Source organism: Sciurus carolinensis, chromosome 5, assembly GCF_902686445.1.
Source record: "Sciurus carolinensis chromosome 5, mSciCar1.2, whole genome shotgun sequence".
NCBI classification, from domain to species: domain Eukaryota; kingdom Metazoa; phylum Chordata; class Mammalia; order Rodentia; family Sciuridae; genus Sciurus; species Sciurus carolinensis.
The window spans coordinates 10,794,126-10,807,490 of record NC_062217.1 but is presented as its reverse complement, the minus strand read 5'-3'; the positions used below and the strand labels follow the sequence as shown (position 1 = coordinate 10,807,490).

Below are 13,365 nucleotides of genomic sequence, written 5' to 3'. Positions count from 1 at the left end.
GGCTGATTTTAGAAGCCATGGACTTCTTAATCTGGCAGAAGAAATGTCTAGGCAGCATAGCATTCAGGAAGTGGCATGGATATTGCTGGTGGCTTTTAGCCAAATATATTGTGATAATCAGGAGCAGAAAGCAGAGTAAAAAGATTTTTAAAAGGTGGACTTGAAGGCAGGAGTAAAACTAGGGTTAAGGAAGTTGCAGCTGTTAAGGACATTATCGCCACTAAAGGAATGCTCAAGACTATGCCTAGAGACCATGAGGAAGATGGCTTGAGGTCATCTTAGGAGCTGGAAGGGCCACAGTCACCTGGAGCTCAAGGGAGTAAAGGTGAAAATTCTCTTGAGACCAGTGGGGCACCCTTCTTGCACAAGGGGGCCTAGGAAGTGTTTTCAACGTGTTCAGCTGCCCAGACCCTCAGAGGCTGCTGCAGCAAGGGATCCTAGAGGCTTGGCTGCTGTTCAAGATGGCAATAGACACTAAAGTCTACACATGGTGGTGCTGGTTCAGCAGGAATGCAGGATGCTGGAGTTAGGGGATCATGGAGGCTTCCATCAAGATTTCAAAGGAAGGCCTGGGAGACCAGGCAAAGTGCAGTGGGGTTAGAGTCCCTGCAGGCATCTCTTGAGAAGTCAAAATGTGGAGGTGTGAGGAGGAAGCCAAAGCTACTGTGGAAACCCTCCAAGATAAAGAATGCCACTAACGTGGGCCATCGTCCTAGGAAAGCTGCAGGAAACAAGCAGAGGCAAGCCAACAGAGAGGCCACTTGGGCTGCAGCAAACAAGGCCACAGGGGTGGAGCTACACATACCATTTGGAGAGAACAAGAGGCCATGTATGTCAGGTGCCAGACATGGAGCTACAGGACTTATTTGCCCAGCTGGATTTTGGTCTTGCTTTGGTCCTATCCCTTCTTTCTATGCCCCTATTTTTGTAAATGGAAATGTTTACTCAGCTCCTTTATATGTTGGATATTTGTAAATTGCTTTTAATTTTATAGGAACTCACAACTCGAGATTGCCTGAGCCTCAGAGAACACTGTGGACTTGAACTTCGAGCAATCTCGGAACTATTGAGTCTACAGGAACTCTTGAAAATGGACCAAATATATATTTTGCATTGACAGAGGAGTGTGAGTTTTTGGGGGCCAGGGATGGAATGTTATGGTTTGGATGTGAGGTGTCCTCCAAAAGCTCACATGAGACAACGCAGGAAGGTTCAAAGGAAATGATTGGTTGTAAGAGTCTTCACCCAATCAGGGAATTAATCCTTGATGGGATTAACTGAAGTGGTAGGGTGTGGCGAGGTGAGGCACAACATCATGGAAGAGCGTGGCAGAGGGAAGCAGCTGGCATCATCAGGAAGCACAGAGATTCCATTCTCCAGATACAAAATATATACCCCAAAGCCACACCCCAATTCCAATTTCCTCCAAAGTCCCAAGGAATAGAGCTGGCCTTCTATGGACTAAGACCTCTGAAACCATGAACTCTCAAATAACCCTTTCCACCTCTATCATTGTGCTGGTCAGGTCATTTAGTCACAGCAGCATAAAAACTGACTAAAACAACTATATAATCTGTATCAGTATCCACCCCATTCTCTTAACTTGGGTAGCTCTGTAAACCATATTCGTTTCCATTCACCTTTGTATCCACAGGGTCTAAGAGATCTCTGGCACACAGTAGGCACCTACTATTTGTTGCATAAATGAGGGAATAAATATATTAAGGGCAGATCTGTCTGCTCTAAACACAGATACTCTTTCAAAAATCTAGCCTATCATTTATAGAGTACCTACTGGGCCAAAAGCTTTCCAAATTATTGAAGGAGGTCTTATTATTTCCACTTTAAAGATGAGAAATGGGTTTGAGCAATGTGAAGTGAGAAGCCTATGGTGTCACAGTGGGACAGCCAAGACCCAAGTCTGGGTTTTGTGACTGCAAGGTCCATTGTTCCAATGTGGGGCTCGTTCTTCTGTTCTATTTTAAGTCAGCAATTTGAAGTGAAATATAAAGAACATGCTCCAGAAATGTTATAGACTCAGAACACCAAAGAGTCCCGTCAAGGCATGGTAGCTGTTTGCGATAGGATCAATCTGAAAGAATATAAGCTTGCATATGCACCAAAATAAAGAACAGGAAATGAATACTGCAGGAACATACACTAAATCAAGCAACCCACCGACCCAAACTACCTTCCAGATTGGATGATATCCACTACCAAGGAGGGAAGGGTGACAACTGATTCCCCCATATTTGGTTTGATGCGGCAACCCCCCCATCATCATTAGCAATCAGAACATTAAAATAAAGAGACACCAAGTAAGAAGAGAATTGGGAGACAGACTTCCAGTTCACTCTTGTTAGGAAGGAAACCCAAGAAACAAAGGAAATGGCTGCTAAGGTGGGCAGAGAAGGAAAGAGCCGGCACATACACTTCCAAAATCTGTAGAGATAAAAGCTTCCTGGAATATCAATCAAATAAATAACTGTTTCTCTGGAAAGAAAACAGCTGCAGTGGGAATCCTCAGAGATGAAGCAGGGAGAGCTAAGGGTTCATTTGGTAGGCAAGGGTTCAGGTTTGCACAACTTGACTTGACACTAGTTTTAGTATCAGTAGGGGGAATAAAAGGTCCTGAAGGTGTTTTTTAAATAAGAAACACTTTTTCTTTATTCTTGAAAGATAGGTACCATCCCCCCTCAAAAGGGCAAGAAATTTGCTTTTAAAAAACCCATAGTATATAGCACATCTATTATCTGCCAAGCTAAGCACTCTAGGAACATAAATAACAAGATAGCCCCTGCTCCTAAGAGATTCACAAATTGTTGTTTGGGGACCATTTAATAAATGTCAAAACAGAGCTTTTCTGATCTGTCTCAACAACCATAAGTTATAATTACACAGATCTGTCCTCAAAAAAGTGAGTGCAGAAAATAAAATTCGTCTCACTGTGGATCTGTGCAACCCATTCTCTGAACTTGGGTAACTTTATAATGCAATTCTATAAAATGGGCCCTAAAATCAAATGGAAGATACATTAGACAAGATAAATTGGTCATTCTGATTTGACTATAAGGGAAAGAAGAACACAAAATCCACTAACTTGAAAATCATATATTAAGAAGGTAATATGACATTTTCATGCCAGTTTGTATAATAATTTTACTGCATAAGAAATAACAGAGACTGAATGAACCTTAGATTGACAGCAAACAAACAAGTAAACATGATTATTCTGATCAAATAAAAATAGAAAAAAACCCCAAATCTTGAAAGTATGACAAAGTCCCCAAACATGCTTCCTTTTGAGAGAAAATTTATCTCTTGCATTTTCTAGACAGAATAAGGTCTGTAGTTCTATTAAGCAAAATAGATAACTGCTTTACATTTAAACACATAAAACCCCAACGTACATACATGTGTAGTCCTGTGAACACTGCAATTAACAGAACAAAGATGTTAGGCTGCCTGCTCTTACCTAAAGCATTGCTAGAATTTTCTATCAATAGTGACAGTTAATGTACTATTATATAATACTCTATGTACTGAAACTGCATATCCTGGAGAATACAAAAAAATATTGCAGGAGTCAATTTCTTTCTACAGAGGAAAAAGTATATAAATATACTAGATGTCAAAAATTTCCAATCTTCAATTATTTGCCCTGTCCAACACATAAAAATACAAATAAATATTTCCTTACAAAGAAAATTTATGGTACACATTGTTATAAAATAAGAGGTTAAAAAACCCAAAAACTCTTTCATTTAATGTCATTAAATAAAACTGCTAATATACAGACACATTTGATGTTCATATAAATTGTAGGAGTCTTTCATTCTTGTTCACAACTGAGGTTTCATAGTGCTAGTCCAAACACAGGTTCACATCCCAGATGCAGGCTTACTACTGGGAAAAATTACTTGAGATCATTTTTTCTCTTTTTTTGTTTACTTAGAAAAGTTTTCACTTTGGGGAGTCTAGAATTACATTTGAGTCATCTGAAAAAATACAATTTTGATGCAAAAACCCTATCAAGCATTCAAGAGTATATTGCTGGTGCTGTAATCTTTTTGCATGTCTTTGTTTTCATAGAAAAAAATAATAGTAAAATAAACAACATGTCTAAGAATTTCAAATGGTTAAAAGTAAGCACATGTTAATGATATGCCTTGTGCACACATGCACAAACTCAAAAGACGAAGGGAAAAGGTCAGACATCCTTTTTCTGCATCTGTTCCAGCTTTCTTCTCAGGAGGCCATAATTCTCCTTGGTGCCTGCTGCCGTGGGGTCAAGCTGCAAGGAGATTTCATAGTGTTTCTTGGCTAAGTCGAGATGTCCCCAACGATGATAAAGCACAGCTGAAATAGCAGGAGATGAATTTCATTGGAAATGCTTCTGAATAATTTGCAGTATTCCCAAATACTTGTGCAAAGAACTATTCCAGGGCATTTTCAAACAGTTTTCAAAAATCACTGTTTTAAAAAAATACTGTTTGTACTGAAAATTTTATTGTACTCATACTCCCTGGGGATGGTTCATTTAACCTCTGCCAGTTTTCTGGAGGGCTCTTCTATCATTAAAAGGGATACATCTGCCCACCGCAACATCATTACATAAAGATGTAAAAAGGAGAGTGCATGAAGTGTCTTAAAGCTGTCATGAAATTTCCAGGACCCAGGTTGAATAGAGTGGGGCTCCCAGTACTATTCACAGTTCTGGTCAACTGTTTATTGAAATGAAGATTTCCCTATACCTTTTGGTAGTCAAAGCTTGTGTGTTGCTAGCTGGAAGTAAGGGTTCTAACAGCAAGATCTGACCATTAGTGATTGTTACAATAAAACTAATTTTTAGTATAAACCTGATTATTATAACAATAATGTGAACAAACTAAACTTCCAACAAGGGCAGAACAACTACAATGCTTCCTGACTTTTGAGATGGGCAACTTCATAGTGGTAAGGAATAGATAAAATGAAAAATACATTTGCATAACTGAGCTTTTGAACCGGTATGCTAGGCTCTGAAAATTCCAACTTTGGAGATGTCTGAATGGAAGAAAGGAATTCTGGGGAATAAATATCAGTGCATTTTTGGCCACAGCATAAGGGAACCCAAGCAAAGCTGGAAGATCCACTCCAGGGAAGGAGGGAACAGGTGTGTTCCCTGAGAAACTTCTGAAGTACCTCTCAGGTTAACACTGTGTGCTCCTTCACACAGAAGGAAGGTCTGAGTTCTCATGTAAGAAAACAATAAACTCAGTGGGCAATTCTGGGGGTTGTCCTGGTCACATAATTACAACATGCAAATATGGCTATCTTTGAAATGGCATAATAAAACCAAATTTTAAAACCAGATGATGAAGGACAATACAGATGAGTTTTGAAGAAACCATTTTCTCAACACTGACTTCATAGAAATATGCCCATTTCATTTTAATTATATAGAATTTCAATACAATCCAATTTGAAAAGTTTCCTTACCCAAATTACCATGGTAACTTGCAGCATTTGGATTTGCTTTAATTGCCTTGAGGAATAAAGCTTCAGATTCCTAAAAAAATGAAAGACACAAAAAAGAAGGCATTGTACATGAAGCAAAAGTGATTCTGTTTTATTGCCTGTGGTTTTCAAACTGTTACCCTTCTTGTTTTGTACCACTGTGTCCTTCCAGAAACATGCTCTGTGAGAAGAGGCTCTGAAGAGCTAGCAAGGAAGCTGAGGTGACAAGGGGCAACACAGAGAGGGCGTGAATGTGCCCATGAGCTCCGCCACCTGCCTCCCAGAAGTGGCTGGAATTCTGCAACTGGAAGCAAGTTGCTCGGTTCAGGGTGCAGGAGACGAGAGAGTGACGGTGAAGTGAAGCCCTGGCTGCGGCACCCACGACAGCCACTTTCAGCCTACACCCAAGAACTCACTGCCAGGACCCTCGCCAGGAGTCGGTGCCTGTCTAATTTCCCTCAAGAACCCACACACCTGTGCAACCCAGAAGTAGCCCATTTCACTGGAAAGAATGAGCAGAGAATGAAGAAAAGGCCCCTGTCATCGAAGCTGTCACAGTATTGCATATGACTGTGACTGAGCGCCTGATGTGCACAGGCTCGCATTTCCTCCAAATCGCCCTCATGTCCAACGTGGTCACTGCGAAGCAGGCACAGCATCTTCCTACCTGATCACCCTGAACACTGCAGACTGACTGTAGCTCTCTACCGTAATGCACAGAGATGAAGACACCCAATCTGCCCTCCCTGGCACATGCTGGGGGCCACCAATCACTCCTGCTTCATTCCTCTTCCAAGGGGGTCAGGACGCCGCAAATGGCACTTAATGCTAAACTTCAACAACCAAAGGTGCTGGTTTGGGGATAATTATTTTTGCTTCTGTGTCCTGTGTGTATTTCTCTGGGTGGGCTTCCGTCATTGGACTCTGTGCTTTCTAACCTGCAAGAGCAGCAGCTCCTTTGCCCGCGTGGTTGTCCTGAGACACATGCTGGTGATGTAGGCGGACATCTCTGAAACCAGTGCTTTTTAGACAGAACGAGCAGAGAAAACTTTGCATTTTAGAAATATTCAGAAGTGCCTGAACAAAGACATCAGGCTAAAATACAGGATGTCAGCTCTACATCAATGTCTACAGGCCAAGTTGCAGTAGCCGAAATGCCTTCAAGAGGCCCTTGAGGTGGACATGGTGGTGCACACCTGTAACCCAGCAACTTGGGAGTCTCAGGCAGGAGGACCGCAAGTTCAAGGCTAGCCTCAGTAATTTAGCAAGACCCTTTCTCAAAATAAGCAAATACACAAATAAATCAACAAACAAACAAACAGGCTGGGGATGTAGCTCAGTGGCAGAACACCCTGGATTCAATTTCCACTACTTAAAAAAAAAAAAAAAAAAAGAGGCCCACAATTTTCCTATTGTATCAAGTAAGCTGCAACAAGAACAACAAAAACAAAAGACCCCAGCGCACTAATCCAATGGATTGCGGAGTCAGTAGTAGTTGCTACACAGTTATGCTGTTTCTGATGATTTTCAAATATTTCCATCTGAAGTCTAAAACTTTACAAAGCAAGGCCAGGCAACTGAAATCTACTTAATTATGCTCCCTTGCCTGCAGATAATGCGGGGTTCAATGGAGATAACTGTTTTAGGGATAAAAAGCAGGTTAGGAGTTTTCTAGGGGGTCCTGGATTCATTTCTTATTTACATAACTGCTCAAGTGCCCGAGGGGGATGACAGTCACTTAGGATGAGGGTGTTGGTGGGACCGGAGGAGAGCAGCGCTGAGGGTGGGGAGGGGCTGCTATTCCTGGCAAGGCAGGATCTGAACTCCGCAGGGGGCTAGGAGGCTGGGGAGGAAAGAATGGGTCTGAGGCAGAACTGACAGAAAGCACTGACCAGGCCTCAACGGGAGGAAACGTGAGTCGTTTCTTGGCCTGGGGTGGGAACACCACGGCACAAGTGCAGACGGCACGTCTGAGGAGGAGCAGGTCTGGGGAAGGCGAGTGTGGACCAGACACCCTCCCGGTGAGGAAAAGATGGGCCTCCAGCGCAAGCGACAGCAGCCCTGGATCTGCACCTGGGCCCGGGAGGAGGGCGAGGCCAGGAGCCTCTTAAGAACACAGATTCTGCGGGCAGAACAGGCGACCCTCAGGCTCACAGCCATGGTCAGCCAAAATATGTAGCTGGTACTGGGTAAAACTGTTTCATTTTCAGTTACTTATACTTACAGTATGATATATATATATACTTTCAATACACTGTGTGGTTAAAATCTATTAAAAAGTATCAAATAAGTAATAAGTCAGGTAGGACCTAGATACAGAAATAATAGCAGTTTGTAAAGGTGTGACATAAATGTTCAGAGTGTGAGAAACTGCTGTATCGAAATGCAGCCAGAAAAAAAAAAAAAAAAAGTAACTTGCTCTTAAACTATGGGGCCAATGAAATGGGCTATACAGAATCAGTCAGGAAGCAACACATCATGTGCTGAAAAACACTACTTTTGTAGTTTTCTCTATAACATTAATTCCAGACTGGAAATCCAATGGCAAGAGGTAACAAATTCTAATAGGTTTAAATACTCTCTAGAGATTCATTTGATTAAATGAAATCTATTATTATAGATTTAATAGTCCTAGATTTATGTTCTTGTGCATTTGTTCATCAGGAGGTTCCACAGATCCATATTTCCATTTTACACATGAACAAACTGAGGCCAGGGGCAGTGAAGTGATTCCTAATATGTAAAAAGGGCTGCTTGGCTTGAGAACGCTCACTCTGCATGTTAAAGCCCCAGAATAGGAGTTCCAGAGTCCAGTGAGAGATGCATTAGGTCACTTCCTGACTATGAACTGGGCATTTAAAACCACCCAGCAGCATGCAGAACAGCAGTGGAAACAGGGAGACAGGATTGGAGACTCGGCTCTGCCCACAAGTAGCCTCCCTAGAGACTGAGTCAGTAAGCAACCTAAAAGCACCAGGCACTCAGGTGAAAAGTGGGCTGTCCCGACAGCAGACCTAGTCAGACTGAGCCCAAGCTGCACACCACCACCACATCCTTCTCCACAGCATCCAGAGTAAGGAACCTCCAGACAAGCAGCACCAGGCACGCACAGACTAACAGCAACAGGCATTGTTTTTTGCATTACAAGGAAAAACCTACAAAGTTGTTTAAAATTCCAAATCCTTAACATAAGACCATGTTAAATGAGGCTTGTGGCTGACACCTGGCTGGAGGAGTCACATGAAGCCCTCAACCCTCCCCAGAACTCAATGTGAGCTCCTGATTTCAGATTTCATCTTCTGTTTCCTTATCTTAGGCTCAGCACCTTGGCCTTGACAATCAGGATGAAAAATGTGCAGGGAAATGGGAAACTCATTTCTCCACTCTGCTTTATAGAATATTTTCTACATAACCTGGAAAAAAAGGACCGTGTGAATTGGAAGCCAAATGAATCCTGGGTTCTGTCCCCTTAACAGAAATTCCAATGTGTAGACTGTAGGATGATAGAAAAATCAATACAATGATCATATAAGGGATGTGGGGAGGGAGGTGGAAAGTGCTGGGGAGTAATAGTGGCCAAATTATATTGTGTATTGTGTGCATGTACAAATATGTACGACTATGTAAGAATGCCATGTACAAATCCCATCAGTAAACACAACTATAATGCACCCATAAAGAAGTGGGAAAAAAAATAAAGAAAAATCATATAAACTGCATCTTGAAGAATTGCTGTAGCTGGGTCAATGGAGAACCAAGACTCCTGACATCCTAGGCTGACAATGGCTGAAAAGGTCAAAGGTCATCAGGAAGGAAACCTGTAACCCTCTCACACCCCTCAAGTGGCTCCTTAAAAAGTAAAACTAAGCCTCTCAAAAAACCATCTTTGAAGCAAAATCTAGAATTACTAACAATGTATAGTGAAGCTACTAAATTCCCTGACACTAAAAAATGAAACCCATGAAATATTTTAACTCTTATAGAAAATTATACTAGTAATGACATTTAATGAACAGAAAAAGGTGAAATAAGTAACACCAATCAAATATTAATTAATCACTACCTTTAGGTTTTAGGTTTTATCTGTAGCCTTGGAGTGATCGAAATAATATATAGGTCCTGATTCTGAAATATTTGGCCCTCAAAAGGACCATGTGTGTCAGGCACTGAGGGTGCAGGTTAGAAACACACTCCAGGCTGGGGGTACAGCTCAGTGGCAAAGTGCGTGCCTAGCATGAGCGAGACTCTGAACTCTACCCTCAGATTGGCAAAAAAAAAAAAAAGGTAAAGTACGTTCCCTGACCCGACCCCAACCTCATGGGAAGGAATCTGTTTTAATAAGCTCCCTCAGTGATTCTGATATACAAAATCAGAGTTTGAGATCACTGGGTATTCAGAATCTTAACATACATGGAGTTAGGACCAGCTTATTCCTCACTAATCCTGGGAGCCCAAGAGGAGCAGATTTACTACCTTGTGGTTGGTGAGAAACTTCTAGGGCCTTGGGGATCACCTGGTTGGTTTGTTGGTGAGAAACCTCTAGGGCCTTGCTGATCACCTGTACCTCAGAGGAGAGAGTAGGCCAGTCCTGGTTCCTCATAGGCTGGTTATTCTATTGTTTGTGCAGAAAACAGCTCCCATAAATAGAACTCAGCTTTGGCTCTACTGCAAGGGACACTGTCCAACCCCTTCATGAAAGGGTGGGGGGTGGGACGTGTCCTGGAAGGAGCAGTCGCTGAATGGTCCTCACCCCAGCCGGGCAGGGCATGGGAACAGTGTCAGCAAGCCTTCGTGGTCACGCCCTTGCCCTGGCTTCTCTTCCCTTCCCCTCCCAATGTGTGGCCGAGTTCTGCTGAGGAAGGACACTGGGTTTGACCCTGCAAACATCTTTTGGGCAACTTCTCCAGGAAACAAACTGACCAGGTCACCCGGGTGCCCGGCTGCCATGGCTCTGACCTGATTCCGAATCTAGCTGGGCAGAAGTAGCACTGATGGCCTCTGTCAGCTGCTGGCATTGATCACAAGAAATCACAATCTGCAGTTTACACACCTTGTATTTCTGGGATTTCCCCAGCACGTTTGCCAAGGAGAACATAAGAGAATGATCATTAGGTATTAATCCCAGTGCCTCTCTTCCAACTGCTTCAGCCTGTGCTAAATTACCTGGGAGGAAAAAACGGAAAAGTAAAGAGCATGTTCACACGGTACCTGTGTTTTTGTCCCCTCTGATTAACAGGACTTACACATCCCACACAATCATGAATAAACTACTTGGGGAAATCCAGGCAGAATGTGCAAAACACACGCACACAGGCAGCCTCATGAATGGCAAAGCCTCTGCGACTCAGAGCGGAGTTCTGACACATCCTACAAACAGCTTTTGATTAATTTCTGTAAACCATATAAAACCTAGTTTTAATCTTCCCCTAGACACTAGTTATGCCCAAACTGGAGGAAACATCTGCAAAATAAGCGTATCACAGTGACACCTTAATTGGGAAACACTTCTCAAGTGGAAGTGTGTGCGCTCTGCATTTTTCTTGGAAACCAGTCTCTTCCCTGTACCCTTTAGATGGCCTGCCAGCTTTAAACTCTGCCAAGGAACAACATGGTTTCTTGAAGAATGGTTCGCATTTTAAAGCAGGGGTTGCAGAGGAATTCCTAATTTGTGGAATCTGGTCTGCTATAGGCTAAAAACCAACCAGATTATCGAGTCAATAACATTAATTCTCAAATAATATCTAAGAATTGAGTGTAGTGCCTGCCTGTAATCCTGGGAGGCTGAGGCAGGAGGATTAAAAGTTTGAGGCCAGTCTTAGTAACTCAGCAAGGCTGTCTCGAAATAAAAAAAAAAAAGACTGGGAATATGGATCTTGGCATAAACTGGAGGGTGTCTTCTATATGTACAGTCAGTGAACTAGAGAACATGGACTGCCTTCCACCCCAGGAGTCCAGAAGCCTCTTGCTATCATATCTGGGTGTCTGCAGCATCCTGGATGATAGTGTGGTTGGATGATAGGCTTCAGAATAAAAGAGATGGTATCACACACCTTCCCCAATGATTCAACACCATTTCCCAATATTCATATTTCAATATATCAAAGGAAGCTCCATTTTCTAGAAGAATGGATATTTTGGTAGTGTAAAATATTCACATACATCCATGTTATTTTTTAACATGGGGTGGAGTAGAGCACACTCATCTGTTTCTCAGTTATTCAGCAGAACTGAAGGGTGGGGCGGTTTCCTCTGACCCCCTTCCCTCTTGTGCACCTGTGCTGTCGAGGAGGATGATCATGTTGTTCCAGGCCAGGCTGTGTTCTGGCTTTAGCACCGTGGCGTTTCTCCAGGCATTCAAAGCATCCACGTGGCGATTCAGATCTGCATACTGAACACAATGCAAAGACAAAAAAAGTCAGTTTTCTCAAATGTCTGCCTTTTCTCTAAGATATTAATAACAAAATAAAACTTATGAAAACAAACCCCAAAACAACCTAAGCTTTATCTATGGAACTTGCGGTTTTTTTCCCTAGTAATCCATTTACCTTTCAAACAAGCTCAATGAAATAGATATTATTATCATCCCTATTTTGCAGATGAAGCGAATAAGGTCTGGGAAATTACTAACCTGCCCAAAGTCAGACATCTGGAAATGAAGATCTGTGATTGGAACAGTGGTCTAGGTCCCGAGCTTAGACATCTTAGCTACATAATCTATTATTTGTTATGCTAGGTATCAAATCATATTTCAGGACCTAGGTCGGTGCCATCACTGGTTGGTCGCAGTCATGGAGCAACCTGGCGGGTGAGCCAGTTGGTGGAGGTAGATGGTGGGCAGCTAATTGATCCAGTCAGCAGGCCAAGGACAGACGTCATAACTGAGCAACCCTGTCTGACCCCTGCACTTAGGTTGGTGCCATCACTAGTTGGTCGTAGTTGTGGAGCTAGTTGGCGGGTGAGCCAGACCGCTTGCATCGCAGAGGTAGCAGGCGGGCACCCAATCCGCCTGCCTTGCGGGTAGCCAACCTGCCCAACCACCAGGCCAAAGACAAACGCCACCACTGAACAACCCCGCCCAACCACCACACGGAGATTTGTCACCATCACAGAGCTAGCCAGAGGCTTCTTTATAGGCTGGTGCAGGCATTTTGAATTACTCCCGAGGGCGTGGCCATCATCATTGGAAGGGCAACTCCTTCCTGAGACACCTACAGGAGGCAGGAGGACCTTTGACAAGACCCAGGAGCCAAGAAGAGGAGGTACTGAGAGACTCGGGACCAACTCAGAGCCACCGGGGAATACACCCCACCTGAAGGCTACCACCCCTAGAAGGCCAGCTTCCTAGTGGAGCACCACATTATCAAGTTCCTCCAAGACTTCAGACTACTGAAGACTAAGAGGTGAGTAATAGAAATCTACAGAGACAATATAGGTCAATAGAGGAAATCTGCAATATTCCAGAGTTTCTCTATTAGAGGGGTAGATACCTGAGCAATGAGAAAACAAGGGAAGAAAATGTCCCAAACAAACCTAGACGGTATAGCAATAAAATCCAATGACAGCATAGCAGAAGAAATGTCAGAAAGGGAGTTCAGAATATACATAATTAAAATGATCAGGGAAGCAAACGAGGAGATGAAAGAGCAAATGCAGGCACTGAATGGTGAGATGAAAGGGCAAATGCAGGCATTGAATGATTGCACCAAATGGCAGTGAAAAGAGCAAATACAGGAAGCAAAAGATTATTTCAATAAAGAGTTAGAGATATTGAAAAAAAACCAAACAAATCCTTGAAATGAAGGAAACAATAAACCAAATTAAGAACTCCATAGAAAGCATAATCAATAGGATAGAACACCTGGAAGA

General features: G+C 42.7%; 1 protein-coding gene across 6 annotated transcripts in view; it reads right to left on the bottom strand.

The window, feature by feature from the left end:
• Positions 1–3,096: 3,096 nt before the first annotated feature.
• Tmtc4 (transmembrane O-mannosyltransferase targeting cadherins 4) overlaps positions 3,097–13,365 on the bottom strand; it is a 59,804-nt gene continuing 49,535 nt past the window's right edge. For 5 of the 6 annotated variants that reach the window (XM_047553209.1, XM_047553208.1, XM_047553207.1 and 2 more), the window contains 4 exons: positions 11,773–11,887; positions 10,550–10,662; positions 5,482–5,551; positions 3,097–4,359 (listed from right to left, as the gene is read on the bottom strand). In XM_047553209.1, coding sequence (XP_047409165.1) covers positions 4,211–4,359; positions 5,482–5,551; positions 10,550–10,662; positions 11,773–11,887 — 447 coding nt within the window. In that variant the 3' untranslated portion in view covers positions 3,097–4,210. The remainder of the gene's footprint in view (positions 4,360–5,481; positions 5,552–10,549; positions 10,663–11,772; positions 11,888–13,365) is intronic. The other variant, XR_007108761.1, reaches the window with a different exon arrangement.